At 48.7% G+C, this 27,505-nt stretch overlaps 1 protein-coding gene across 3 annotated transcripts in view; it reads left to right on the plus strand.

Annotated features, from left to right (window-relative positions):
- Positions 1-27,505, plus strand: part of Coro2b (coronin 2B) — a 155,995-nt gene that overhangs the window by 70,182 nt on the left and 58,308 nt on the right. For all 3 annotated transcript variants that reach the window (XM_045160772.1, XM_045160773.1, XR_006639342.1), the window contains exon 2: positions 5-205. In XM_045160772.1, coding sequence (XP_045016707.1) covers positions 5-205 — 201 coding nt within the window. The remainder of the gene's footprint in view (positions 1-4; positions 206-27,505) is intronic.

The raw sequence follows: 27,505 nt of genomic DNA on the forward strand, positions 1-27,505 counted from the left end.
ACAGATGTCCTGGCGTCCGCAGTACCGCAGCTCCAAGTTCCGGAATGTGTATGGGAAGGTGGCCAACAGGGAGCACTGCTTCGACGGGATCCCCATCACCAAGAACGTGCATGACAACCATTTCTGTGCCGTCAACGCCCGCTTCCTGGCCACTGTCACCGAGAGCGCCGGAGGTGGCTCCTTCCTGGTCATCCCCCTGGAGCAGGTAGGTGGTTTTTTGTTTTCTTCCTGAGATTCAGCAGAACAAGTTGGGGGGGGGGGAGCTCTGTGATCTGATTCCTGTGCACTTGAACTGGTCACTGCCCTGAAGGTTGGAATATACCTGTCTCTGAGACCAGCTTGGGCTCTCCAGTCTATATCTCAGCTACACTTGATCTTTTTTATTTAAAAAAAATAGTTTATTTATTTATCTGCAAGTACAGAGAGATTAGAGAAAGAGGGAGAGAATGGGGACACACCAGGGCCTCCAGCTGCTGCAAACAAATTCCAGATGCATGCTCCACTTTGTGCATTTGGCTTTATGTGGGCACTGGGGAATCAAATCCCCATCATTAGGCTTTACAGGTAAGCTCCTTAACCAATGAGCCATGTCTCCAGTCCCCAGCTACCCTCTTGATACAGAGCTAGAGGGATGCAGAGCCTCTGAGCATTCCCCCCAAAAGGGCACACTTACCCCAACAGCCCTCTGCTGAGAGACCAAGCACGATCTGCATGCCACGTGGTCCCCGCCTCCCATCTAGAGGCTTCCACCTTCCAGCTTCTGCGAACAGGGCAGTTTAAGCTGCAAAGCTTGCATCATGCAATTTTGAAGCTGCAGCCTTTCAGACACGGTCCCCGGAGGCCCGTGGGAGGTCACGCGCCTCGGGCTGGGTGCTTGCTGTCAGTCCCACTTGTTTACGGCTGAACTCCCCCTTCCTGGCCTGACTCATTCCCACCCAGGGGAGGACGTGGTGCACAGGGAGGGAAGCTCTGGTTCTGCAAGCGCACTCAGCACTCAGTGGGCAGTAGGGACCGATTTCCAGACTCTCTTCCCACGGTGGGAACGTGGGTTTGGAGCTGACTGAAGCAAGACCTTCCTTCTCCCATTAAAGGGGCCAGCTACAGTGGTCTCCCCGAGGATAGAGCTGGATCCCAGAGAAGTCGGAGGAGCAGAGAGGGACTCGAGACAGGAGGTCTAGGCTCGGCCACCATGTGGCTATGGGCTTGTCACCCAACCTTTCTGGAAAATGATGGGGTCATAGCTCCTCTCCCTACATTCGTCACGTGGGTCTCAAGTACAGGCAAGCTGTCTGTGAGCTGTGATGGAGGTACTTTGGTAGGCTCCTGGGGAAGTTATCAGCTCTTTCCGTGGATTTTTCTGTGTGTGCATTTGGGAGCGGGTGCTCATGAATGTGCAGGTGGACAGGCCGCCCAGAAGACAGACTCGTGTGTCATCCTTAAGAATACCATTCAACTTTATTTATTTGTTTGCTGTTCATTTTATTTATTTATTATTTTAGAAAGGGAGAGAGAGACAATTGGCGTGCCAGGGCCTCAGCCACAGCATTTGAACTCCAGATGCTTGTGCCACCTAGAGGGCGTGTGTGACTTTGCATTTGCCTCACCTTCGTGCATCTGGCCCATGCGGGATCTGGAGAGTCAAGCATGGGTACTTAGGCTTCACAGGCAAATGCCTTAGCCGCTGAGCCATCTCTCCAGCAGTATTTATTTATTTATTTAGATGGACACCCCAGGGTCTCTGGCCACTGGAAAAGAACTTCAAATGCATGTTCCACCATGTGCATCAGGCTTTTGTGGGTTCTGGGGAATCAAACCTGCGTCATTAATCCACAGGTAAGCGTCTTAACTGCTAAGCCATCTTTCCAGTCCTACCTTTTTTTTGAGGTGGGTTCTCTCATTAAGATCTAGACCTTACAAGAAGGAAGGAGGGAGAAAGGAGCCTGGTTGTTGTGGCTTGCATATAAAATGCCCGGGCTGGAGAGATGGCTTAGCGGTTAAGCGCTTGCCTGTGAAGCCTAAGGACCCTGGTTCGAGGCTCAATTCCCCAGGACCCATGTTAGCCACATGCACAAGGGGGCGCACACATCTGGAATTCGTCTGCAGTGGCTGGAGGCCCTGGTGCGCCCATTCTCTCTCTCTCTCTGCCTCTTTCTCTGTCTGTTGCTCTCAAGTAAATAAATAAAAATAAACCAAAAAATTTTTAAATGCCCACCATAGGCTCATGGGAAGGGAGAAGAAAGAAGGGAAGAGGGGAGATGTGTAGTGTGGCACATGCCTATAATCCTAATACTTGGGAAGCTAAATTCAGTAGGACCTGAAGTTCAAGGCTAGTCTGCACAACATAGTAAGACCCTATCCAAAAAAGTTAAAAAAAAAAAAAAGAAAGAAAAGAAAAAAGAAAGAAAAGAATGGAAGGAGGGGCTAGGGTGATGGCTCAGTGATTAAAAGCACTTGCTTACAAAGCTTGCCAGGTTCAATTCTGCAATAAAGCCAGATGCATAAAGTGATACATGTATTTGGAGTTCATTTGCAGTGACAGGAGATTCTGATGCCACTCTCTCTCAAATAAATAAAATTAAATTAAAATAATAAAACATTTTTCAAGCCAGGTGTGGTGGCATGCCCCTTTAATCCCAGCACTCAGGAGGCAGAGATAGGAGGTTCGCTGTGAGTTCAAGACCACCCTGATAGTACATACTGAATTGTAAATTCCAGATCAACCTGGGCTACAGTGAGACCCTATCTAGAAAAAAACTATGTGTGTGTGTGTGTGTGTGTGTGTGTGTGTGTGTGTGTGTGTGTGCCAGTGTATTCTTTTTTTCAAAAAAGGAAGGAAAGGGCTGGAGAAATGGTTTAGCAGTTAAGTTGCTTGTCTACAAAACCTAAATTCCCAGGTTTGATTCTCCAGGACCCACGTAAACCAGATGCACAAGATGGTGCATGCTTCTGGAGTTCATTTGCAGTGGCTGGAGGTCCCAGCATGCCCATTCTCCGTGCCCATTCTCTCTCTTTCAAAAAAAAAAAAATGTTTAAAGCCAGGTGTGGTGGCACATGCCTTTAATCCCAGCACTTGGGAGGCAGAGGCAGGAGGATTGCCCTGAGTTTAAGGCCACCCTGAGACTACATAGTTAATTCCAGGTCAGCCTCCTGGGCCAGAGTGAAAACCCTAAAAAAAAAGTTAAAAAAAACCCGGAAGGACAGATAGATAAATAAAATGCTGGTGTAGCCGTTGAAAATGGAAAACACTTTTGAAAATTATGCCATGCATAAAGGCACATACATTCCTCCAAACTATCAAAAAAATGATCAGTAGATTAAAATAAAATTTTCAAGCATGAGGTTTCTATATTGCAGTGGGGTATCTAAACAAAATTGAAAGGGAATCCAGCCAAGTGTGGTGGTGCATGCCTTTAATCCCAGCACTCCAAAGGTGAGGTAAGAGGATCGCTGCAAATTCGGGGCCAGCGTGGGGCTACAAAGTGAGTTCAAGCTCAGCCTGGGCTAGAGTGAAACCTTGCCTCAAAGAGAGAGAGAGAGAGAGAACCCACACATCTAAGCATCTAAGATTTGCTTCTAGAATATATAACTACAGAAAAATCACTAAAAATGAATAATGGACAAAAGTTATACATAAGCAATTTGCATGAGACAAAATGTATCTTTGAGCTAACTGGAAAAGCTTGAGAGTGTGAATGTTTAGGATCACCAAAGGCATGAGAGAGAAGAGGCTCCAGCTCTCATGATGGGATGGGAAGGCCATAACCTGGATACACCTGCCAGTCTTTAAAGATTCAGGTCCACAACCTAGCCTTGCATAGCAGGAAGCTGTCCTGCAGAACTGTACATTAAAAAGTATGTTTGCCGGGCGTGGTGGTGCATGCCTTTAATCCCAGCACTCGGGAGGCAGAGGTAGGAGGATCGCCTTGAGTTCGAGGCCACCCTGAGACTCAATAGTGAATTCCAGGTCAGCCTGGGCCAGAGTGAGACCCTACCTTGAAAAGCCAAAAAAAGAAAGAAAAAAGTATGTTAAAGGGGGCTGGAGAGCTGGCTCAGCAGTTAAGGCGCTTGCCTTTAAAGCCTAATAGCCGGGGTTCAATTCTCCAGTACCCATGTAGAGCTGGATGCACAAAGTGTTGAATGTGTCTGGAGTTTCTTTGCAATGGCTGGAGGCCCTGGCGTGTCCATTCTCTCTGTCTCTCTCTATAAATATGTCTTTATCTGCTTACAAATAAATAAATAAATTTTTTAAAAGGATATTAAACATGTTAGGAGTAAGGAGATGACTCGGCGGTTAAAGGCACTTGCTTGCAAACGGCCTGCGTTTGATCCCCCAGTACCCACATAAAGCCAGATGCACCATTTGGCATACTTGTCAGGAGTTTGCACTGACAAGAGTCCCTGGCATGCCCATTTCACTTTCTCTCTCTCTCATAAATGAATGAGTAAATAAAAATATTTAAAATGCCAGCAGCAAGTGTGGTGATCCATGCCTGTAATCCTGGCACTGGGGTGGCAGAGACAGATCACTTCCTGGGCTACATAGCAAGTTCCAGGCCAGCCAGGGCTACGCGGAGAGACCCTGACTCGAAATACAAAGCAGTGAGGACATCATATGTGGTGGCACGCACCTGGAATCCAGCCCTTGGGGAGCAGAGACAGGGGATCACATAGCCAAGGCTTGTCTGGACTATACAGAAAGACTCTGTCTTGAATATACCCTCCCCTCAAAAATTGCATGCAACCTTTTATATTTTGGGGTGGGTTTTTTTTTTTTTTGGTTGGTTTTTGTTTGTTTGTTTATTTTTCAAGGGAGAGTCTCGCTCTAGCCCAGGCTGACCTGGAATTCACTATGTAGTCTCAGGGTGGCTTCTGGCTCACAGGGATCCTCCTACCTCTGCCTGCCAAGTGCTGGGATTAAAGGTGTGCGCCACCACACCCGGTGTTGTATTCTGTTTTGTTTTGTTTTTAACTAAACTTTTAAAAATTATTTTCAACAGAAATAAAACCTCTATCAGATGCTTAAAAGCTTCTAAGTGCTTTTCTTTCAGTTTCTATCATGGTAACAAAAGCGTTTTGTGCTGCTGGTGACAGCAGACACAACAGTAGATACAATATAGTCGGCTTTTGTAAACACTTCGTGGACAAAGGAAGGCGCCGTGCTCTGACCTCCATAGAAATACATGATGTGGGCTGGAGAGATGGCTTAGCGGTTAAGCTCTTGCCTGTATAAGCCTAAGGACCCCGGTTCAAGGCTCGATTCCTCAGATCCCATGTTAGCCACATGCACAAGGTGGTGCATGCCTCTGGAGTTTGTTGGCAGTGGCTGGAAGCCCTGGCACACCCTTTCTTTCTCTCTCTCTCTCTCTCTCTCTCTCTCTCTCTCTGCCTCTTTCTCTCTCTGTGTCACTCTCAAAGAAATAAATAAAACGGAACAAAAAATTTTAAAAAAAGAAATATGTGATGTGTTTATGTACATATAGATTATACTTGACACACACTTTGCATGCGTGCATCACGCTCTTGTGCACACACGTGCATGTGTGTATGGAGACCTGAGAGTGTCACTCCGATGCTGTGCACCTTACTTGAAGCTGTTTCTCATGGGCTTGGAGCTCACTAAGTAAGCTAGACTGAGCCACAGGCTTCCTCCCATCTCTACTTCCCTCATACTGGGATTACAGGCATGTGCCACCACAGCTGGCCTTTTTACCTGGGCTTTGAGGATCAAACTCAGGTCCTCATGCTACTTTAAAAATATTTTTATTGAGCTGGTGGCTCATGCCAGGTAGGAAGATTGCCGTGAGTTTGAGGCCACCCTGAGAGTACATAGTGAAATCCAGGTCAGCCTGTACTAGAGCAAGACCCCACCTCAAAAAAAAAAAAAACTTTCAAAATTTTTATTGGGCTGGAGAGACGGCTTAGTGGTTCAGCGCTTGCCTGCGAAGCCTAAGGACCCCGGTTTGAGTCTCGATTCCCCAGGACCCACGTTAGCCAGATGCGCAAGGGGGTGCACACATCTGGAGTTCGTTTGCAGTAGCTGGAGGCCCTGGCATGCCCATTCTCTCTCTCTCTCTCTCTCTGTCTGCCACTCTCAAATAAATAAATAAAAATAAACAAAAAAAAATATAATTCTTTATTTGCAGGGAAAAAGAGAGAAACAGACAGAAAGAATAGACATACCAGGGCCTCTTGCCATTGCAAACAAACGCCACACACGTGCACCACCTTGTGCATCAGAACTCCAGACACATACGCCATTTTGTGCATCAGGCTTAATGCGAGTACTGAGGAATCAAACCTGGGCCTTCAGGCTTTACAAGCAAGTGCCTTAAACCACAGAGCCTTCTCTCCAGCCCCTAGGTCCTCATGCTTTTGAGGCGAGCAGACACGTTACCTGCTGAGCTAGCCCCGGCTCCCGGCCCCACCTACACATTTTCCCACTTCACTTATGGCTATTCGGTGACAGTTGTGCGACTTGATTGGTCATGATGGTGGCAGCTCACACGGGTCCCATTCAAGATGTTCCGCTTTGCGTGGTACTCTTAATTTACGTGGCACTTTGTAATACTGAAAACTGGATACTAGTATGCTAATGATAAGCCCATCTCATATTCTTCTGGAAAACATATTTTTTATGAAAATAATATTTACAAAAAAAAAAACAACCAACCAAAAATGTTCCTGAGGGGCTGATGGAAGAGGACATGCCTAGCACGTGTAAGGCACTTGGTTGGGTTCCCAGCACTGAAGAGAGAAGTGAGGGAAAAGAACAGAGTTGCGTTCCACTTTTGTAAATCCCTTTCAATTACCCCGGCTTGAAGACAGCCGGATTCTCATATCTGTTTCCACATTCAGCCGGTCTCAGCGTGGCACACGTGCAGCCCCTGGAGAACATGGCACACTCATGAGAGAAGAACAAACGGGTGAGTGCCACGTTATGATCAAAGTATAGCCCCGTGGAGCGAGTCCCTGGGATTCCCAGGGTCAGATTTTGGGGAGCCACCCATGCAGAGGGGCATTTAATGAAAGAAAGCTATAATCTACTATTATTTTTTCCCCTTTTTTTTTTTTTTTTGTTTTTTTTTTCAAGATAGGCTCTCACTCCAGCCCAGGCTGACTTGGAACTCACTCTGTAGTCTCAGGCTGGCCTTGAACTCATGGCAATCCTCCTACCTCTTCCTCCCAAATGCTGGGATTAAAGGTGTGTGCCTCTGCGTCCGGCTTTGTTTTTTCTGAATTTTTTTTTTGCAGTGAGCTAGGGCTACAGCTTAGTGAGCAGAGTGCTTGCCTAGTGTGTGCAGAATCAGCACTGCATAAACCAAGCGATGGGACACTCCTGGGATCCCAGAACTGAGGAGGTTAAGGCAGTAAATCGGAAGTTCAAGTTCATCTCTGCTACATAAGTAGTGTGTCATCAGCCTGGGCTGCATGAGACCCTGTCTGCCAATATCTCTCTCTTTAATAAATAAATAAAAATTTTAAAGTAAAATAAACATGCCGTTAATCCCAGCACTTGGGAGGCAGAGATAGGAGGATCGCTGTGAGTTCAAAGCCACCCTGAGACTACATAGTGAATTCCAGGTCTGGAATTAGAGTGGGTTAAAATGAGACCCTACCTTGAAAATCCCAAAAAAAATAAAAATTAAATAAGAAGTCTGGAGGGATGGCTTAGCAGTTAAGGCATTTGTCTGCAAAGCCAAAGGACCCAGGTTCAATTCCCCAGGACTCACGTAAGTCAGATGCACAAGGGGTCGCACACATCTGGAGTTCGTTTGCAGTGGCTGGAGGCCCTGGTGCGCCCATTCTCTCTCCCTATCTTTCTCCCTCTTTCTCTCTGTCAAATAAATGAATAAAAATAAAATAAGAGCCATGAGGAGCCGGGGAGATGGCTCAGCAGTTAAAGGCACTTGCTTGCAAAGCTTGCTGGCTTGAGTTTGATTCCCCAGTACCCATGTAAAGCCAGTTGTACAAAGTGGCACATGCATTTGGAGTTTGCGGTGGCGAGGCCCTGGCACACCTATATGCAGTGTGTGCTCTCTCTCAAATTAATTAATTGATTTTTTTAATTCCCGCTTGGGAGCTGGGGTTCTAGCTCAGTTAGCAGAGTGCTTGGCTACATGCTGGAGCCCTGGGTTCCTTGCCCAGCATTGCATAAGCCAGGTAAGGTGGCACGAGCCTGTAATAAGGTGCCACGTGCCTGTAATCCTAGCACCTGAGAAGTGGAGGCAGGAAGGTCAAGAGTTCAAGATCATCTTCAGCAGATAGTGAACTTCAGACCAGCCCAGGGCCTCACCTCCCAACAAAGCAAAACAAAACAAGACAAAAACCAATGACAACCAAAGAACTTGACCGCAGGGCTGACACTGGAACCCGCGTGCACAGCAGCCACAGACAACTGTAATGACCCTAACAAACTCGGACTCAGTTAATCCTCTCAGCAGGCAGATGGAGCCCTCTCCATCTTACATGCGGGAAACTGAGGCTGCAGAGACTACCGGAGCTAGAGCTGAGGCCAGCTCCCTGGTCAGAGCAGAGGCCGACCCAAACCAGCCTCCCTACCACTTCCGTAACTTTTCCACCATTATACTGGCAGATGGATGGGCCGTCGGCCCCTGCTGGAAAAGGGGGCCACGGCTCTCGGCTGTTGTGCGGGCGAGCACCCCGTGTATTCCTGGTAAGCAAGCAGCCACCAGCCCTCCTCTCTCTGGAGTGGAATGTTAAGCTGCAGATGGGTGAGAATCAGCACCCTGATTGCCTGGTACAGCTGTACAAGCCTTATGAATATTCCAGAGCCTGGGCACTGTGCCCAGCAGCCTGATTAACCACTGGGCTGATTGGTGCCCCGCCCCTTTCCTGTTGCCCTCCCTAGGGGATGGCAGGAGCCCAAAAAGACCAAAGCGACTTGGCACCCCAACTGGCACCTGACAGTAAGGAAGGGCCCTATCTGGAGGTTAAGTGTCTGGCTTCTCTGCCTAATCCAGTGTGATGGTGAGGGCCTGCGTGCTAGAATCACATGGGGAGCTCTTTGTATCTTACCTCATATCCCAGCATGAAAATATGGTCACTGTCCCCCATTTGACAGGGGAAAATGGCTCAGAGAAATCAAGTGAATCTCCTGAGAGTTCACAGCTCACAGATGACATTTTAAACCCCAGCCGTTTCAGATCAGCCTGAAGTGAGACCCTACCAAAAGGAAGGAAGAAAGGGAGGGAGGGAAGGAAGGAGGGAGGGAGGGAAAGAAAGAAAGAAGAAAAAGCGAAGCTTAAGGACCCTGGTTCGATTCCCCAGTACCCACATGGGCCAGTTGCACAAGGTGGCGCATGCATCTGGAGTTTGTTTACAGTGGCTGGAGGCCTTGGTTTATGCCCATTCTCTCTGTCCCTTATAAATAAATGGATAACTAGCATATTTTTAAAAAGGGTTCTGCTGGGACGGTGGCGGGAAGCACAGGCTCTGGGAGCCGACACCTTGTACCGTTCTGCGCCGCGCTGCTCAGGTGCCGGGTGACTCTGCCAGTCACTGAAGCTTCCGATGATGCCCCAGTTTTCTAGTCCGCAAAATGACGGGGCTGGGTCACGTGACCTCTGGAGCTCATTTTAGCTCTCCTTCGGTTCCTCCTAACATCATTTTATTCAAATCTGTTCTCACCACTGGGGCTGGGAGGGCTGCGCAGGATGCGAGGCCCACGTCACCGTGAAATCTGCATCCCAAATCTGCCTTTCTCCTCTCCCTCTCAGAGTACTTCCTACCTGCTTGCTCACTGGTCATCCATCCTTCCACCCACCCACATATCCATCTACCCATCTCGCCATCCACCCCTCACTCACTCATGCATTCTTCCCTCTTCCCATTCATGTGTCTACCTATATGCCCATCAACCTCTATCTATCTACCTCCCATCCATCCACCCAACTGACCATCTTTCCCCTAGCCATCCACCTATCTATTCATCCATCCACCCACCTACCCATCCATCTACATGCATGCATGTGCACACACACACACACACACACACACACAACTCACCCATCCATTCCTCTACCTATCCACTCACTCAACCATCATCCATTCATCTATCCACACAACTCATCTATTCACCCATTTACCATCTACCCATCTATCCATCCATCCACTCACCTATCCATCCATCCCTCCACCCACCCACCTACCCACCAACTCATCCATCCACCTATCCATCAATTCATCCAACAAATGTTTACTTGGGCCCACTGCTCACCAGCCACAGCTCTACATGGAATTCACAGTACAGCTGGCTATCTCTAGGAAACTAATGGCCTTGGGGACGGGGACATGCCCAATTTGTACACAGGCTGGCAAAGGACAGTCTGAGAAGGCACTGAACTAGGACACACTGGCCTGATGTAAGGCTGGTGTCAGAGACACAGTCCCGACCTTCCCTCAGAGACTGCCGGCTGGACCAGTGGATCTCAATACAGAGTCAAATGCAAAAGTCCGCAGACCAGGCAGCTCCGTGCGTGGCTCACCGTGTGTTGAGAGCCCAGGTATCAAAAGGAATCCCCTGCCCATTGTGGAGGACTGCCGTGAGATGGGCTTCCAAGGCTGGTCCAGGCCTTTGCTCTCATTCCAGGTCTGCCCCACCCATTCCCCTAAAATCAGCACAACTCCCTTGAAAGCCTCCATCCTCTCCCCTCTTCGAGGGAACTCAGGCAGCTTTTCCAAATCCATTTTTCACATCTTTCCTCAATTGCTCTTTGTGCTAGGAGCTGCCTTCTCTCCCCTTAGTGCAATTTGCATCTCAAAGCCTTGACAGCCCGCTCACACTGTAAGTGACTTTTTTTTTTTTGGAGGGGGAGAATTGGGCTCAGAATGAGAGAGAGAGAGAGAGAGAAGTCCCAACTTTTTTCCATTTGTCTGAGGCCCAAGATTGACAGCCTGGCTTTGTGTTTTTCCCTTTTTTGGAAGAATGGCTGCTGATTTTTTTTTTTTTTAGAAAAGGGAAGGCACGCCCTCCAGTAGAAATGGAAAGCACTGGTCCATTTTATTTCAAAGTTATGGGGTACTCAGCCAAGGATGCTGCATGGCTCCAGGGTATCCTGAGAGGGCGGCGAATCCATCCTTCTGCTGAGCCGGCCTCCTGCTCCATGCCTCCCACTGCCCACAACAGAACTGTGCACTGGGCGCTCTGAATGCAGGCTGTGGGCGCTACCTCTGCCTAGGCCTCTGGCTTGAACCCCAAAGCAGTTCGCCAGTCTGCATGATCTGTTATTCACTCTCCTTCTAAGGCCTGGACCCTTCCACATCTTCAGGAATCATAGCGCCGTCCCTTCAGCTTGAAGGACTCAGGAACCAGGTGGACGCCGTGACAGGCCTCAGAGTCCTCAGTAGGCCTAAGTTTCTGTTTCCCAGCAAGATCTAAGACTTTTTTTATTTTCTGGTAAGGGTGGGTTTAACACTGGAAACTGATTACGCCACACATTCCTGTAGTCATAGATAAGTTCAATTCCCCCAGCTCCAGCCCGCCAACTTTGCCCGCCGAAATCCTAAGCCAACCAGAGGAGTACACTGTTTAAATCAACCAATCATGTACCCGTCCCCTTCTTCTATGTTCAGATCCCTATAAAAACCCTGCCCTCGGGCTGGAGAGATGGCTTAGCGGTTAAACGCTTGCCTGTGAAGCCGAAGGACCCTGGTTCGAGGCTCGGTTCCCCAGGTCCCACGTTAGCCAGATGCACAAGGGGGCGCACGCGTCTGGAGTTCGTTTGCAGAGGCTGGAGGCCCTGGCGCGCCCATTCTCTCTCTCTCCCTCTATCTGTCTTTCTGTGTCTGTCGCTCTCAAATAAATAAATAATAAATGAACAACAAAAAAATATTAAAAAAAAAAACAACCCTGCCCTCCCGCTACTCGGGGCTCTTGTAAGGATCCACTGCGTTGGTGAAGTCAAGAGGCCGAGCTTAAGTCTGAAGTAAAGCTCCCTGCCTTTGCATACGTGTTTGGTTCTCCTTGGTGGTCACTGGGGGTGCCGAGAACTGGGCATAACAAGCTCTAACCACCGTGCCTCAGTTTCCCTGTTTGTGAAACACCAATAGTTCTTGTTCTTCCAAGGGCTGTGAGGGTTAGACAAGGTCTTACATAATGTAACCGTCCCATAGCCCAGCACATAGCATATGCTCAATAATCGGGGGGGGGGGGTCTTTGGTGACACAGAGGACTTCTGCCCAGCCCACTCTTGCCAAGCTTTGATGGGCCTTGGGGCTTGTAGCTCCCAGGAGGAGATTTGTCCAGGATAGTCCCTGTGTGTCCCTGGTGATGGTCCCTCACCTGCCCAGAGGAGATGCTCACACAGCGAAGTTTTTGCCTGGGGTGGAATGGGGTAGAGGGGACGGGGATGGGGGACCAGAGGGACTGGCTGCCTGGATTGAGTGGAACGAGACATAAGACAGTTTCATCACAGCATCTGGGGTACAACAAGTGTGGACAGGGCTCCCTCAGGAGCCTAGCTGGTGATGGAAGAACAGCCCCCTGGAAAAGACCAAGCTAGAGACTGTGTGAGCTGGCCTGAAGCCTCAGGGTCCTTCCCCAAGCATCCCCCCCCCCCCGTGTCCCAGTTTCACACTGACACCTACACAACGCCAGAGTCAGAGGAGCCCCGGTGATCACATCTCAGCACCTCGTGCCTGTGACGAACCCTGAGCCTCTGACCGAATTGTCCTACCTACGTTTGCCCAGCATGGTTGGGTCCTTTCCAGAAACCCTACACGTGGCCACTCTTCAGAGTTCTGAGTCCTGGCTCCCAAGGTACTTGGTGACAAGGACTTCACTATTCCCTGCGGAACGTGTGTCAAGGTCAGGGTGAGATGTGAGAAGGCCCAAAGGAGTTTTTCACGGAATTCCAGAGGGCAGGGAGCCATGCTTTGTGGATGGCCATGCCCGGTCCCCTTGGACAGGCAGAAAGAGTCGGCAGTGTGCCAGGTTTGAGCTTCACTTAGGTAGTTCCTGCCTTCCCCTTCCCCCCACAGATCTGTGACTCCAGAACTTCAGGGATCAAAAGTGGCACAGGGGCCACTCAGGGCCCGAGGAGGGTGGGGGAGGAGGGTGAAGGTGGCCTGGGATGATACTCAGCATTTTCCCAGAATCCCCTGGGACCCAAGGATCTTGGCAAGACCCTTACCCTGGCCCTTCTCTGGAAGCTTCTGGAATAATGGCTGCCTGTGTGGCTCTCCCGAGAACTGAGAACCTCCAGGCCTCGAGGGGTTTCCATTTCTGGATGTCCTACTGTGTGTCCTTGCTGCCACTCCCACTCCGAGGCTCCTAAAGGTCACCTGGACTCGGGACAGGGGCTGGAAGGAAGAACCGGTCACTGCATTCTGTCTGTCAGAATAAAAGTGACACCAGCTCACAACAGTTCTGCTTCTCTCCTCCCTCCCTCTTGCTGCTGCGCTCAGCCAAGACCCCGAATTTAGTTGCTAAGCAACCTGTACCTAAATATCCCAGTGGGTCTCAGGTGAACATAGGAGGAGGAAGACAAGAATCGCAGGACTTAGAACTCTACTGTTCATATATATATAATGTATGCATATATATGTGTATATATATATGTGTGTGTGTGTGTATGTATGTATGTATGTATGTATGTATGTATGTATACAGTCAGGGTTACACAGCTAGTTACAGGCTGGGTTAGACCACTGATCAGGACCATATTCCCTCAGTTCCCTCTGAGAGGACTTGAGGAACATTCCCCTTAAGTGCCATCTCTCCCCACAGGGAGGTGACACACCCTGAGATTGGGCCTGCAAGGGGTCTGGATTCGGATGGGCTTGGCTGTAGGGTTTGGCTCCCCTGTTAACCAATTGTGTGCTTTGGGCAAGCTGCTTACCTGCTCCGTGCGAAATGAATGCTAGCCCGACTCCAAGGCCATTCTGAGCCCAGAAGGTCCCCAGCTGGCCGTGAACCCCTCCACTCACAACTGCTTCTGTAATCCACGTCTGCCCTCCCCACCAGGACACACACCCCATACTAGTTACTGTTCTCCTTGCCATGACAAAATCCTTGACAAGGGGGCTGGAGAGATGGCTCAGCGGTTAAGGTGCTTGCCTGCGAAGCCTGAGGCTCCAGGTTTGATTCCCCACTACCCACGTAAAGCCCAGTGCACACAGTGGCGCGGGCATCTGGAGTTCGCTTGCAGTGAAGGCCCTGGTGTGCCCATGCGCACTCTGTCCTTTTGTCTTTCTCTACCTCTCTCAAATAGCTAAATTAAAAAGAAAAAATATATTATTATTATTATTTTTATTTTTTTCAAGGTAGGGTCTCACTCCAGCCCAGGCTGACCTGGAATTCACTATGAAGTCTCAGCGTGGCTTCGAACTCATGGCGATCCTCCTACCTCTGCCTCCCGAGTGCTGGGATTAAAGGCGTGTGCCACCATGCCTGGCAATAAAAATATTTTTTAAAATCCTAAAAAAAAAAAAAAAAAAAGATGCCAGGCATGGTGGCGCACGCCTTTAATCCCAGCACTCAGGAGGCAGAGGTAGGAGGATCGCCATGAGTTCGAAGCCACGCTGAGACTTCATAGTGAATTCCAGGTCAGCCTGGGCTGGAGTGAGACCCTACCTTGAAAAACCAAAAAAAAAAAAAAAAAAAAAAAAAAAAAAAATCCTATCGAACAAGAGAAAGTAACAGAGGGGATTATAAGCAAAGTAGCTAGAAAAAACACACACAAAAGAAGTATATATTATGCAACTACAAAAAAAAACAACCAAGGAATAAAAATTAACTTAAATGGAATATGGAGAGGGGGGAAAAAGCCTATGGACGCCTTCATGGAATAAAGTTTATAGTTACAGAAATCAAATCGAAATCAAAAGGAAAACCAATTCTATTGAAATAAGTTGTCAAAACATATACCAGTCTGTGACCATGCAGTACAATATCCCTTGTATTTATTTATTTATTTTTGGTTTTTCGAGGTAGGGTCTCACTCTGGTCCAGGCTGACCTGGAATTAACTCTGTCATCTCAGGGTGGCCTTGAACTCATGGCAATCTTCCTACCTCTGCCTCCCGAGTGCTGGGATTAAAGGCGTGAGCCACCACGCCCGGCTTCAGTATGCCTTTTGTATTAGTATTTGTATTGCATTGCGTTTGCATTTTGTGCTAGTGCATTAAATAACATGGGCAGGGTGAAGACAATCTCTTCTCTAATGTCAAAGAAGTGATAAGGCCTGAGGATATAGCTCAGTGGTAGAGAAGATGACCAGCGTGCATGAGGCCCCTGATTCAATCCCCAGAACTGCTTTAAAAAATTAAAATAGGGCTGGAGAGATGGCTCAGTGGTTAAGGAACTTGCCTGCAAACCCTAAGGACCTGGTTTGATCCCCAGACCTACGTAAGCCAGATGCACAAGGTGGTGCATGCATCCGGATTTCGTCTCCAGCAGGTACAGGTCCTTGTGCACATGTTTTCTCCCTCTCTCCCTCCCCCCCCCCCGTCTCTCTCTCTCTCTCTCTCTACTTCCAAACAAACCAATAAAAAATTTAAAAAAGTGTGAGCCACTGTGCCCCTCTTCACACACACTTTAAAAGGGCTGGACAGCTGGCTTAGCACTTAAGGCACTTGACTACAAAGCCAAAGGACCTAGGTTCGATTCCCCAGGACCCCACATAAGCCAGATGCACAAGGGGGTGCATGTGTTTGGAATTTGTTTGCAGTGGCTAGAGACCCTGGCATGCCCATTCTCTCTCCCTATCTCTCTCTGTCTCTCTCAAATAAATAAATAAAAATAAATAAAATATAAAAAAATTAAAATAATGGTACACAAATGTTCTGAGGTACAAGTAGCAGATGTGACCTGAAATTTCAGTGATCTCAATTTTCTGTCTAAGTGTGCTTGTGTGTTTATATGTGGATGGGATCACATATGTGTACATGCATATGCATAAGGAGACCACAGGTAAAGTCCAAGTGTCTTCCTCGGTCAGTCTCTACCTTTTTTTTTTTTTTGAAGACAGGGTCTCTCCCTGAACCTAGAGCTCTCTGATTTGGCTAGACTCGATGGCCAGTGAGCCCTGGAATTCTCTGTTTATACCTCCCCAGCACTGGGATTACTGTGCCTGCCCCCATGTCCAGCTTTTATGTGGGTGCTGGGGATCTGAACTCAGGCCTTCATGCCTTGTGCGGCACGTTACCGGCTCAGCTGTCTCCCCAGCCCACAGTGAGGTCGGCTAAGGGATGTGTTGGAGACTCGGCTAATCCGCTTGGGGCTTGCTGCCCCCATCTATAAACAAAGAGAGTGTGAGATTTCAGGTTGAGACTAGTGAAATATAGTTGCGATTTTCCCTTCCACCCACCTGAGCTCAGAAAGTGGCCTATGAACCCGCCCGGGTTAAAGACCCTGGAAATGAGATCTCGGAGGTACATTGGTATGCAAAATGAGGACCAACGGAGACAGCTGAGGCAAAGGGAAGGGAAACTTGACACATCGCGGAGACACCCTAAGATCCTAAGCCTGGCTGGCAGTTAGAAAGCCTTAGTTCTCTGAAACCTTGGGGCAAGTCCCTTTGAACTTTTCGAGGCTCAGTTTCCCTTTCTGCAAAAAAAAAAAAAAAAAAAAAAAATGAGCCATTGGGCTGCTGTCCTCTGAGGTCTGGCCAGCTCTGACAGCCAACGAATCTGTTTTCCCTCCCTGAGAGACAAAACCCCCCAAGAAACTTGGGTCTGCTAGCGCCCTGGACCACGGGAAGGGAACAGCTGGGGCCAGGCTGGCCGGCTCCCAATTGTTCCAGGGAGCTGGAGGAGGGCGGGGTGCAGGGGCCTCTCCAAAGCGACAGCTGGGTGAGCCTGGCTGGGGGCCTGGGCCCCGCTTGCCATCTGTGCCTCCCTTCCTGCCTTCCCGGCGGGGGTGGCGGGGAGCGGTGATGGGGCCCAGGCTAGACTGCAACCTGGGGGAGGAGAGGAGCCTTGCCCCCTCACTCCCGGGTGCTTAACTCTGTCACCACCCTTTGCAGGCCAGAGCCCACACAGTTCCACAGGGGACACCCACTCAGGCTACCCGGATGGCCTTGTGACATTGGCAAAGCTACTCTGACATCGCTTCCCTAAGCTCCGGGCTCTTCCCATGCCCAGTAGGCATCCTTCCCCAAACCTATGCCTTGGGGACTGGCGAGGTGTGACGTCGTGGGTAGGTAAGGAGCCCGGACCCACGCTGGTAACTTCTCCTTGTGGCTCTGGGTGAGAGGCTGGTCCAGAGAGCTCCTGCATCTGGCACTGTGAAATGCCCCTGTTGTTGGAGGGCACCGGCAAAACTGGGGCACAGGGACAGTAAAGATGACTCGGTGGACAAGAGTGCTTGCTGTACACGCAGGGGACTTTGTGTTCAATCTCCAACACCCACATTAAAAAAAAAAAAAAAGTGGGCTGGAGAGATGGCTTAGCGGCTAAGGCATTTGCCGGTGAAGCCTAAGGACCCAGGTTCGATTCCCCAGAGCCCGTTTAAGCCACATGCACAGGGTGGCACTTTTGTCTAGAGTTCATTTGCAGTGGCTAGAGGCCCTGGTGCACCCATTTTTGTTCTCTCTGTCTCCTTGCAAATAAGTGAATAAAAACATTTCAAAAACTTTAAAAAAAAACTCACATACATGTAACCCCAGCTCACAGGGGGCTGAAATATGGAGAGCTTAAGGTTCAATGAGAGACTCATCCTCGGGGAGATAAAGTGGAAGAGGAGCAGTGGAGGACTTCCACCCGACATTCTCTCTGGCTTTATGTGTACACACATGTGCACACACGTGTGCCATACATACCACACACCCACCTACACCCACCCACACACAAATAGACATTGGGCCACAATTGGTGACAGGTTCTCATTGTCCCCAATACAGGGGACTCGGCAGGCCATCTCTGCTCCTTCTCCTAAGACCCACCTGTAGAAGTTCCATCCATCTGGAATCGTGACTGACGGACACAGGTACTTGTTTCCACACACGGAAACCTTCACCCAGCACAAAGGACACACACTGAAGTCTGTCACCTGCTGGGTGTGGTGGCACACCCCTCTAACCCCAGTACTTGGGAAGCAGAGGTAGGAGGATCACTGTGAATATGAGGCCATCCTGGGCTAGAGTGAGACCCTATCTCAAAAAAATAAAACAAAAAACTGACTGCCTCTCACAGTCGGTGCAATGACTCAGGTCTTCCACTAGGAGGCACCTAGGGCAATGTCTTCTCCGAGATTTACATATACACACTTGAATGCACGCACACACACACTGCACATATACACACACGCACGTGTGCACATAAAGTTCTTATTTACACTGGCTCAACAAGATTCTTTTCCCTTTGGTTTGTCAAGGTGGGGTCTCACTCTAGACTGGGCTGACCTGGAATTCACTGTGGAGTCTCAGGGTGGCCTTGAACTCACGGTGATCCTCCTATCTCCACCTCCCAAGTGCTGGGATTAAAGGCGTGCGCCACCACACCTGACTTTCAACAACATTTTTCATCTATGCAAAAGTGATCTATGCTCATTAGAAATTCTACTTCAACTTTTTTTTTCTAGAGGGGAAAGATTTCTATCCAGTTTTTTAAGTGTTTATTTTTATTTATTTATTTATTAGAGACGGAGAGAGAGAGAGAGAATAGGCACGTCAGGGCCTCCGGCCACTGCAGACAAACTCCAGACACATGCGCCACCATGTGTGTCTGGCTTACATGGGTCCTGGAGAATCGAACCTAGGTCCTTAGGCTTCGCAGGCAAGCGCCTTAACCACTAAGCCATCTCTCCAGCCCTCTACTTCAGCTGCTTTTGAGCTACCATGTCCACACAGCACTCTTCCTGTATGACTGGCAGCCCCAGCCTCCCGCCAGCCACAGCAGTGTGCTATGCCTATGGGCTCTGGTGTTCGGCAGGTGTATTTTTAAACACATACGAGTATGAACATGTTCATGTGTGGATGCAGACTGTGTGGAGGTACACGTGTGTGTGTGCATATGCATATGGAGGCCACAGGACCACCTTAGATATTGTTCCTCGGATGCTATCTGACTTTGTGGATAGTCTTTTTTAAAAAAAAAAAATTTAACATTTTTGTTTTTATTTATTTGTTTGAGAGCCACAGATAGAGAGAGAAAGAGGCAGATAGAGAGAGAATGGGCTCGCCAGGGTCTCCAGTTACTGCAGACGAACTCCACATGCATGTGCCCCCTTGTGCATCTGGCTTACAAGGGTCCTGGGGAATGGAGCCTCGAAACGGGGTCCTTAGGCTTCACAGGCAAGCATTTAAGTGCTAAGCCATCTCTCAGGCCCTAAAAAATATTTTTTAAAATATTTATTCATTTATTTATTTGAGAGAGAGAGAATTGGCATGCCGGGGCCTCTAACCCCTGCCAACGAACTGCAAGTGCATGCGCCACCATGTGCCACCCTGATATGATCTGGCTTACGTGGGTCCTGGGAAATTGAACCTGGGTCCTTAGGCTTTGCAGACAGGTATCTTAACCACTAAGTCATCTCTCCAGCCCTTAAATATCTTTTTTTTTAAATTTTTTTTAAAAAAAATTATTAACATTTTCCATGATTATAAAATATATCCCATGGTAATTCCCTCCCTCCCCACCCCCACACTTTCCCCTTTGAAATTCCATTCTCCATCATATTACCTCCCCATTACAATCATTGTAATTACATATATACAATATCAACCTATTAAGTATCCTCCTCCCTTCCTTTCTCTTCCCTTTATGTCTCCTTTTTAACTTACTGGCCTCTGCTTTAAATACCTTTTAAATTTTATTTTTATTTATTTATCAGAGATAGACAACGGGCACACCATAGCCTCAAACCACTGCAAATGAACTCCAGACGCATATGCCACTACATGCATTTGGCTTAAGTGGGTTCTGGGGAATTGAACCTGTGTCCTTAGGCTTCGCAGGCAAATGCCTTAACTGCTAAGCCATCTCTCCAGCCTGAGAGGCAGAGAGAGAGAGAGAGAGAGAGAGAGAGTCTTTCATTGGCTTGAAGCTCACCAATAGGCTTGGCTGGCTGGCCTGTCTCTGTTTCCCCAGCCCGGGATCACAAGCCTGTGTTGTCACGTGCAGCTTTTCACTGGGGATCAAGCCCAGGTCCTCACACTCACAGTGTAAGCCCTTCAATAAGCCCTGAAATCTTATTTTAACTTGATATTTTCAACCTAAGAAGGGTTTATCAGAACATGACGCCTTAAGTCAGGGAGTATCTTGCTATCTCTTTTCACATAAAGATAGCCCGCCCACTACCCACCTGCTCTCTTCATCACACTGATTCTTTTTATTACAGATTTTATTTATTTATTTGAGAGAGAGGCAGATTGAGAGAGAATGGGTGCACCAGAGCCTCTAGCCACTGCAAATAAACTCCAGACACATGCGCCACTTTGTGCATCTGGCTTTACGTGGATCCTGGGGAAACCAGCTGAGGACCACACTCCTGCAAACAAGCACCTTTAAGCATTGAGCCATTTCCCCAGCCCGTGCATCTTGCTGTTCTTTGTAACTCTATCCTTTGATTCTTTTTCTCCCCTCTCCCACCCCCTGAGGTAGGGCCTCATTCTCTCTGGCCTTGAACTCACAGCGATCCTCCTACCTCTGCCTCCTGAGTGCTAGGATTAAAGACATGCGTCACCAGATCCAGTTTCCTTTTCCATTTTCACTGAGATCCTGTGGTCTGGCAGTTCATCAGGTGCTGACCACAGTGGCCTATCGGTGAAGGGTTAGATTCTCTCCACACTTTCACTGGTACTGTGTGCAGACGAAATCTTTCATATGTGTGTGTGTGTGTGTGTGTGTGTGTGTGTGTGTGTGTGTGTGGTTTAAAGTAGGGTCTCACTCTAGCCCAGGCTGACCTGGAATTCACTATGTAGTTTCAGGGTGGCCTCGAACTCATGGTGATCCTCCTACCTCTGCCTCCCAAGTGCTGGGATTAAAGGCATGTGCTACCACGCCTGGCTAATATTTTTGTTTATTATTTCAGAGAGAGAAAGAGTCAGGGAGAGAGAGGGAAAAAAATGAACATGCCAGGGCATCTAGCCACTGCAAACAAACTCCAGACACACGTGCTGCCTTGTATATCTGGCTTACATGGGTCCTGGAGTATTGAACCTGGGTCCTTTGTCTTTCCAGGAAAGCTCCTTAACCACTAAGCTATCTCTCCAGCCATGCAGATTAAATCTTTAAGGTTCAGTTGATGGACCCAGGGTTATATGCATTCTCCCAGGAAGCCCACAGAATAATTGATTTCTTTTTTTAATATTTATTTTTATTTATTTGAGACAGAGGGGTTTGGGGAAGAGAAAGAGAGAGTGAGAATGGGCACACCAGGGTCTCTAGCCACTGCAAACGAACTCCAGATGCATGTGTCACCATGTGCATCTGGTTAACATGGGACCTGGAGAATCAAACTTTGGTCCTTAGGCTTCACAGGCATGTGCCTTAACCACTAAGCCATCTCTCTGGCCCTGATTTCTTTCTTTTTTAAAGAAATTTTTATTTTTATTTATTTATTGGAGAAAGTGGGGGGGGAGGTAGAGAGGCAGATAGAGAGAGAGAGAGAGAGAGAATGGGCACCCCAGGGCTCCAGCCACTGCAAATGAACTCCAGGTGCATGTGCATCTCGTTTATGTGAATACTGGGGAGTTGAACCTGGATCGTTAGGCTTCCCAGGCAAGCACCTTAACCACTAAGCCATCTCTCTAGCCTGAATAATTGATTTCTAACCCAGTATAGGCAAAGACTTCTTACCAAGATTAACAGGTAGTAAATTGAACTTTACCAACATTAAGCACTTTTGCACATGAAGAGCTATATTAAGCAAGTAGGCTGGGAATATGGCTGAGCTGATGGAGTGTTTGCCTAGTGCACGCAAAACCCTAGGTTCTATCCCCAAAACAGCACAAGCCTGGAATGCTATGTAATCCCTGTGCTTGGGAATCAGAAATTCAAGGTCATCCTCAGATACATAGTGAGTTTGAGGCCTGCCTGAGCTACATGAGACCCTGTGTCAAAAAGATCTTTTAGGGGCTGCAAAGAAGGCTCAGCAGTTAAGGCGCTTTCCTGCAAAGCCTAAAGACCTCGGTTCCATTCCCCAGTACCCATGTAAAGCCAGATACACAAAGTGACACATGCAACTGGAGTTCATTTGCCGTGGCTAGAGGCCCTGGCATGCCCATTTCTCTCTCTTTCTGTCTCTATTCTCTATGTCTGTCTGCTTGCAAATAAATTATATATTTTGGGGGGGAAGGGTTCAAGGAAGGGTTTTACTCTAACCCAGGCTGACCTGAAATTGACTATATAGTCTCAGGGTAGTCTTGAACTCAAGGTAATCTTCCTACCTCTGCCTCCCAAGTGCTGGGATTGAAGGCATACACCACCATACAGGCTTTAATAAAATATTATTTAAAGATCTATTACTGGGCTGGAAGGATAGCTTAGCAGTTAAGGCATTTACCTGCAAAGCCAAAGGACCCAGGTTCGCTTCCCACGTTAGCCAGATGCACAAGGGGGCACATGCATCTGGAGTTCGTTTGCAGTGGCTGGAGGCCTTGGCACACCCATTCTTTCTTTCTCTCTCTCTTTCTCTGTCAAATAAATAAATAAATAAAATAAAATATTTTTTTAAAAAGATATATTACACAAGCAAGAAGGCAAGGTGTAAACAGAAGCTATATTGCATTTCTTGTAAATGAACAGGACTAGAATGACATACACTGGAATTCCAGGATGGGCCAAAGGCGAGGGATGGGGGCAGAATGTGAATGGGCCTTGCGTGAAAATAGATGTCTATACACCTCGAAGGCCTGTGAAGCAGCACTGTCTCCCAAGGTAGTTTCTTTGATGAAGCTTCCCCTTAACACTGCCAGCCTCAAATAAACCCTCTCCTCCCATGAGCTGCTTCTGGTTGGGTGTTTTGTCCCAGCAACGAGAAGGTAATGACTATACTGGGCCATTGACTTACCGTGAAACAGGGCCTTAAAGGCAGAAAGTTCCCTGGCAGATACTGGGTGTAGTGGGCACAACACCTGGCATGTGGTAATGTATTGGGTGACGCTTGGATATACAAATACCAAGAGTGAGGCCCCAGGGGAGCTCAGCTCCCTGCCCAGGGTACCGCTGGTGTGAGAAGGAGAGGGAAAGCAGGCCATGGTGGTGCACACCTTTAATCCCAGCACTCTGGAGGCAGAATTAGGAGGATTGCCATAAATTTGAGGCTACCCTGAGACTACATAGTGAATTTCATGTCCACCTGGGCTAGAGCAAGACCTTACCTTGAAAAAAAATAGCAAAGGGCAGGGCAGGACAGGAAAAAGAGACGAGGGGGGGGGAGGGGATGGGAGGGGAGGGGAGGGGAGGGGAGGGGAGGGGAGGGGAGGGGAGGGGAGGGGAGGGGAGGGGAGGGGAGGGGAGGGGAGAGGAGAGGAGAGGAGAGGAAAGGAAAGGAAAGGAAAGGAAAGGAAAGGAAAGGAAAGGAAAGGAAAGGAAAGGAAAGGAAAGGAAAAAGAAGGAAATGTGGATTCAGTGCATGGGGGGGCTGACGCTCGGGGAGGGGAGGAGGCAATACAGCAGCCCCCACCCCCAATGTTCTGACCTTCTGCACAGCAGGTGCAGGAAGGGGGAGTGCATTCCAGACGACCGGCTCTTTCCTGACAGCTGGGGGCACTTCCTCTTCTCCTTACTTCTCGTCTCCTGCTCTCGCCTGGCAGAGGCTTCTGGCGGAACCGCAAACCAGGGAAGTGGCCCGAGAAGGCGTTTCTGGCCTCCCTGAATGAGGTCTTCCTGGATGGCTTGTGGGGAGAAGGTGCACTAGGAAGAGACCAGAGTCGGGGTGCTGGGGTTGGAGGATGACTTTGTGCCTCTCCGCACCTGTGGCCGACAGGGAGGCTCACAGCGTCATTTGTTTCTAGATACATGTTCATAATCATTGCACTGAGCAAAATGAACTTGGACAAGCAAGCACCCGGTTTTGTAGTCAGGTGGACTTGGGTTTGAGTGCAGGAACAACCAGAGACTATAATGTGCGCTCTGCCGTTAACGGTGCTGTCTGGCAAAGCCTGATGTCCCAGGTTTGATTCCCAGGTATCCATGTAAAGCCAAATGCACAAGGTGTTGATGTGAGTGGAGCTTGTTTGTAGTGGCAGGAGGCCCTGGCATACCCATTCAGTCACCCATTCATTCTTTCTCTCTCCCTCTCTTTGCTTCTTTCATTCTTTCGTTTTGTTTTGTTTTGTTTTTTCGAGGTAGGGTCTCACTCTAGCTCATGGCTGACATGGAATTTACTATGTAGTCTCAGGGTGGCCTCGAACTCACGGCGATTCTCCTACCTCTGCCTACCGAGTGCTGGGATTAAAGACGTGCGCCACCCATGCCCGGCTTCAGATAATTTTTTAAAACTGTGATGGGTTGGAGGCTAGAGAGATAATTTAGTCAGTGCTTGCCGTGCAAGCATGGGGACCTGCGTTCACTTTCCAGAAGTCATCCCCATAAAAAAGTGAGATGTGACATGCATTTGTCATCCCAGCACTAGGAAGGTTGAGACGGTGATCCTTGGGGTTCATGGGCCAGCCTAACCTAGTTGGTGAGCTCCAAGCCTATGAGAGATGCTTTCTCAAAATGAGGTTGTCCTGTGGCCTACACACACACACACACACACACACACACACACACACACACACACACACACAAGAAATTATAGGGCTGGAGAGATGGCTTAGCGGTTAAGGTGCTTGCATGCAAATCCAAAGGACCCAGGTTCAACTCCCCAGAACCCACATAAGCCAGATGCACAAGTAGGCACATGCATCTGGAGTATGTTTGCAGTAGCTGGAGGCCCTGGTGCGCCCATTCTCTCTCTCTCTACCTATTTCTGTATATCTCTCTCACATAAAAAAATAAATATATTTATTTTATGATGGAGAATGGAGTCTCAGAGGGGAAAGTGGGACTGAGGGAGGGAATTACTGTGGGATATTGTTTACAATCATGGTAGTTGTTAATAAAAAATATAATAATAAATAAAAAAAATCTTTTAAAAGAAAGAAACTGTAGTGTGGCTTGTGGCTCAGTTGGCAACTCTGAACTCCCACTCCAGGCAGGAAGATTCCATCCCTCCTGACTGAGGCAAACACTACCCCGGGGGGAGGAACCTTCCCCGCAGCCTGGCCCACCTGGACCTCCGCAGACCGCCTGGTGCAGGGCCATTCCCCTGTGGGTAAGCCTCCTTCTGGAGGAAGTTCAGACCTATGCTACGTCACCTCTGGTCTCTTCTGCCCAGAACCTAGGCCCTCCTGGGCTTCCCCCGTGCACGTGCTCCCCCATTCCTCCTGGGCTGGCTGCTTCGGAATTCCCCAGTCTGCTGCCAGCTTTGCTTCCACTGTGTCCCCTCCACATCGGAGAAGCGGACCCCAGTCTGTGTCCACCCCTGTCCTGCTATGTCCACCACCGAGGCGGAGACCACACCAGCCATTGTACTCACAACATCTAGGCTCAGTTGGGATCGCTGGACAGGGTCACGCTGGGCAGGGAGACTTCTGGAGACTCGGGGTGCCGAGTCTTGGCCAAGGCCTAGGTCTGCCAGGCAAACGGGCTTTAAGTTTCAGACCAAGAAGGGGATGGGTGGGTCTCTTGCACAGGGCAGGATCTTTTGGAGATCCCCTTGCACCCACAGCCATTCCCTCGTGGACAAGCAGCCTGGTTGGGGGGGCCCTGCAACTTGAAGTCTCGAAGCCAGGTCTGCCCTGAGCCAGGCCTCCTTGCCCCTTGTCAGCCTCAGTGTGCCCCATCTGTGGTACGGTAGCGGGCACCGAGGAGGGGTCAGTAGAGGAAGGGGGAGCCAGTCATGTGTCTCTGGAGAGGGAGTTACCGAATTCGCTGATTCCATCTCTGTAAAGAGGATCTGTGGGGCTGGAGAGATGGCTTAGCGGTTAAGCGCTTGCCTGTGAAGCCTAAGGACCCCGGTTCGAGGCTCGGTTCCCCAGGTCCCACGTTAGCCAGATGCACAAGGGGGCGCACGCGTCTGGAGTTCGTTTGCAGAGGCTGGAAGCCCTGGCGCACCCACTCTCTCTCTCTCTCTCCCTCTATCTGTCTTTCTCTCTGTGTCTGTCGCTCTCAAATAAATAAATAAATAAAAATACTTTTAAAAATACTTGTTTAAAAAAAAAAAAAGGATCTGTGGCCAGGAAGACTATGAGCAGCGGCCTATAGAACCCTAACTCAAGCCGGGTGTGGGGGGCGCACGCCTTTCATCCCAGCACTCTGGAGGCAGAGGTAGGAGGCTCACTGTGAGTTAGAGGCCTGCCTGAGACTACAGAGTGAATTCCAGGTCAGCGTGGGCCAGAGTGAGACCCTACCAGGACAATAAAACAAAACACCTCAGTGAGAGACCTGGAAGGGCAGTGTAAGGTCAGCCGTTCCAGAGATGGCTCTGGAAACCTGGAATGGGAAGGAGCCAGGCATGCTGGATGAAGGTGTTGCAGTCAGGTTCGCATTGCAGGTTGAAATCACAAGACCAAAAGCAGCGTGTGGGGAAAAAAGAAGTTTATTTCGGTTTACAGGCTCGAGGGAGAAGCTCCACCATGGCAGGGAGAATGATGTCATGAGCAGAGGGTGGGCATCACCCCCTGACCAACATCAGGTGGACAACAGGAACAGGAGAGTGTGCCAAACACTGGCAAGGGGACACTGGCTATAACAACCACAGAAGAAGAGAAAGAATCAGGGCACCAGGACCTCAGCCACTGCAGCCGAACTCCAGACGCTTGCGCCACCTAGTGGGCACGTGCCACCTTGCATTTGCCTCACCTTTGTGCACCTGGCTAACGTGGGTTCTAGAGAATGGAACATGGGTCCTTAGGCTTCACAGGCAAGTGCCTTAACTGCTAAGCCATCTCTCCAGCCCAAAACTCATTATTTTGTATGCTAACTTAAAATTAATTTTAAAAAATTGTTCACAGATAACCAGCTAGGTAGAAGACTAGCTAGGGACCAAAAAGCAAAGTAGAAATATTTAATTTTTAGACTGGAGAGAAGGCTCGGCGGTTAAAGGTGCTTGCTTACAAAGCTTCTAGTCCCAGGTTTGATTCCCCAGTACACACATAAAACCAGATGCACACAGAGACGCATGCATCTGGAGTTGGTTGCGGTGGCAGGAAGGCCTGGCGGGGCCCCATATATTCATTCTGTGTGTGTGTGTGTGTGTGTGTGTGTGTGTGTGTGTGTTCCTCTTACTCTGAGAAAGAAAGAAATATTTACTTTCTGTAGATGGATGAAGAGTAGAGAGAAAACAGTAAGTGTGGTGAAGAATTAATAAATACGCCGAGTTAATGTCTCTACTATGCAAACAGCTCTTATAAATTGTTAAGAAAAAGAAAATCGCTCCATTAAAAATTGAGTAGCTCATATAATTGGGAAATTCACAAGCAAATAAATGAGCAAATGAAGGCATAATGAACCTTACCAGGCACTCAAGACTTGTGTGTGAAAACAATGGGATATCA

The sequence above is a fragment of the Jaculus jaculus genome, chromosome 10 (genome assembly GCF_020740685.1).
Source record: "Jaculus jaculus isolate mJacJac1 chromosome 10, mJacJac1.mat.Y.cur, whole genome shotgun sequence".
Taxonomy (NCBI): domain Eukaryota; kingdom Metazoa; phylum Chordata; class Mammalia; order Rodentia; family Dipodidae; genus Jaculus; species Jaculus jaculus.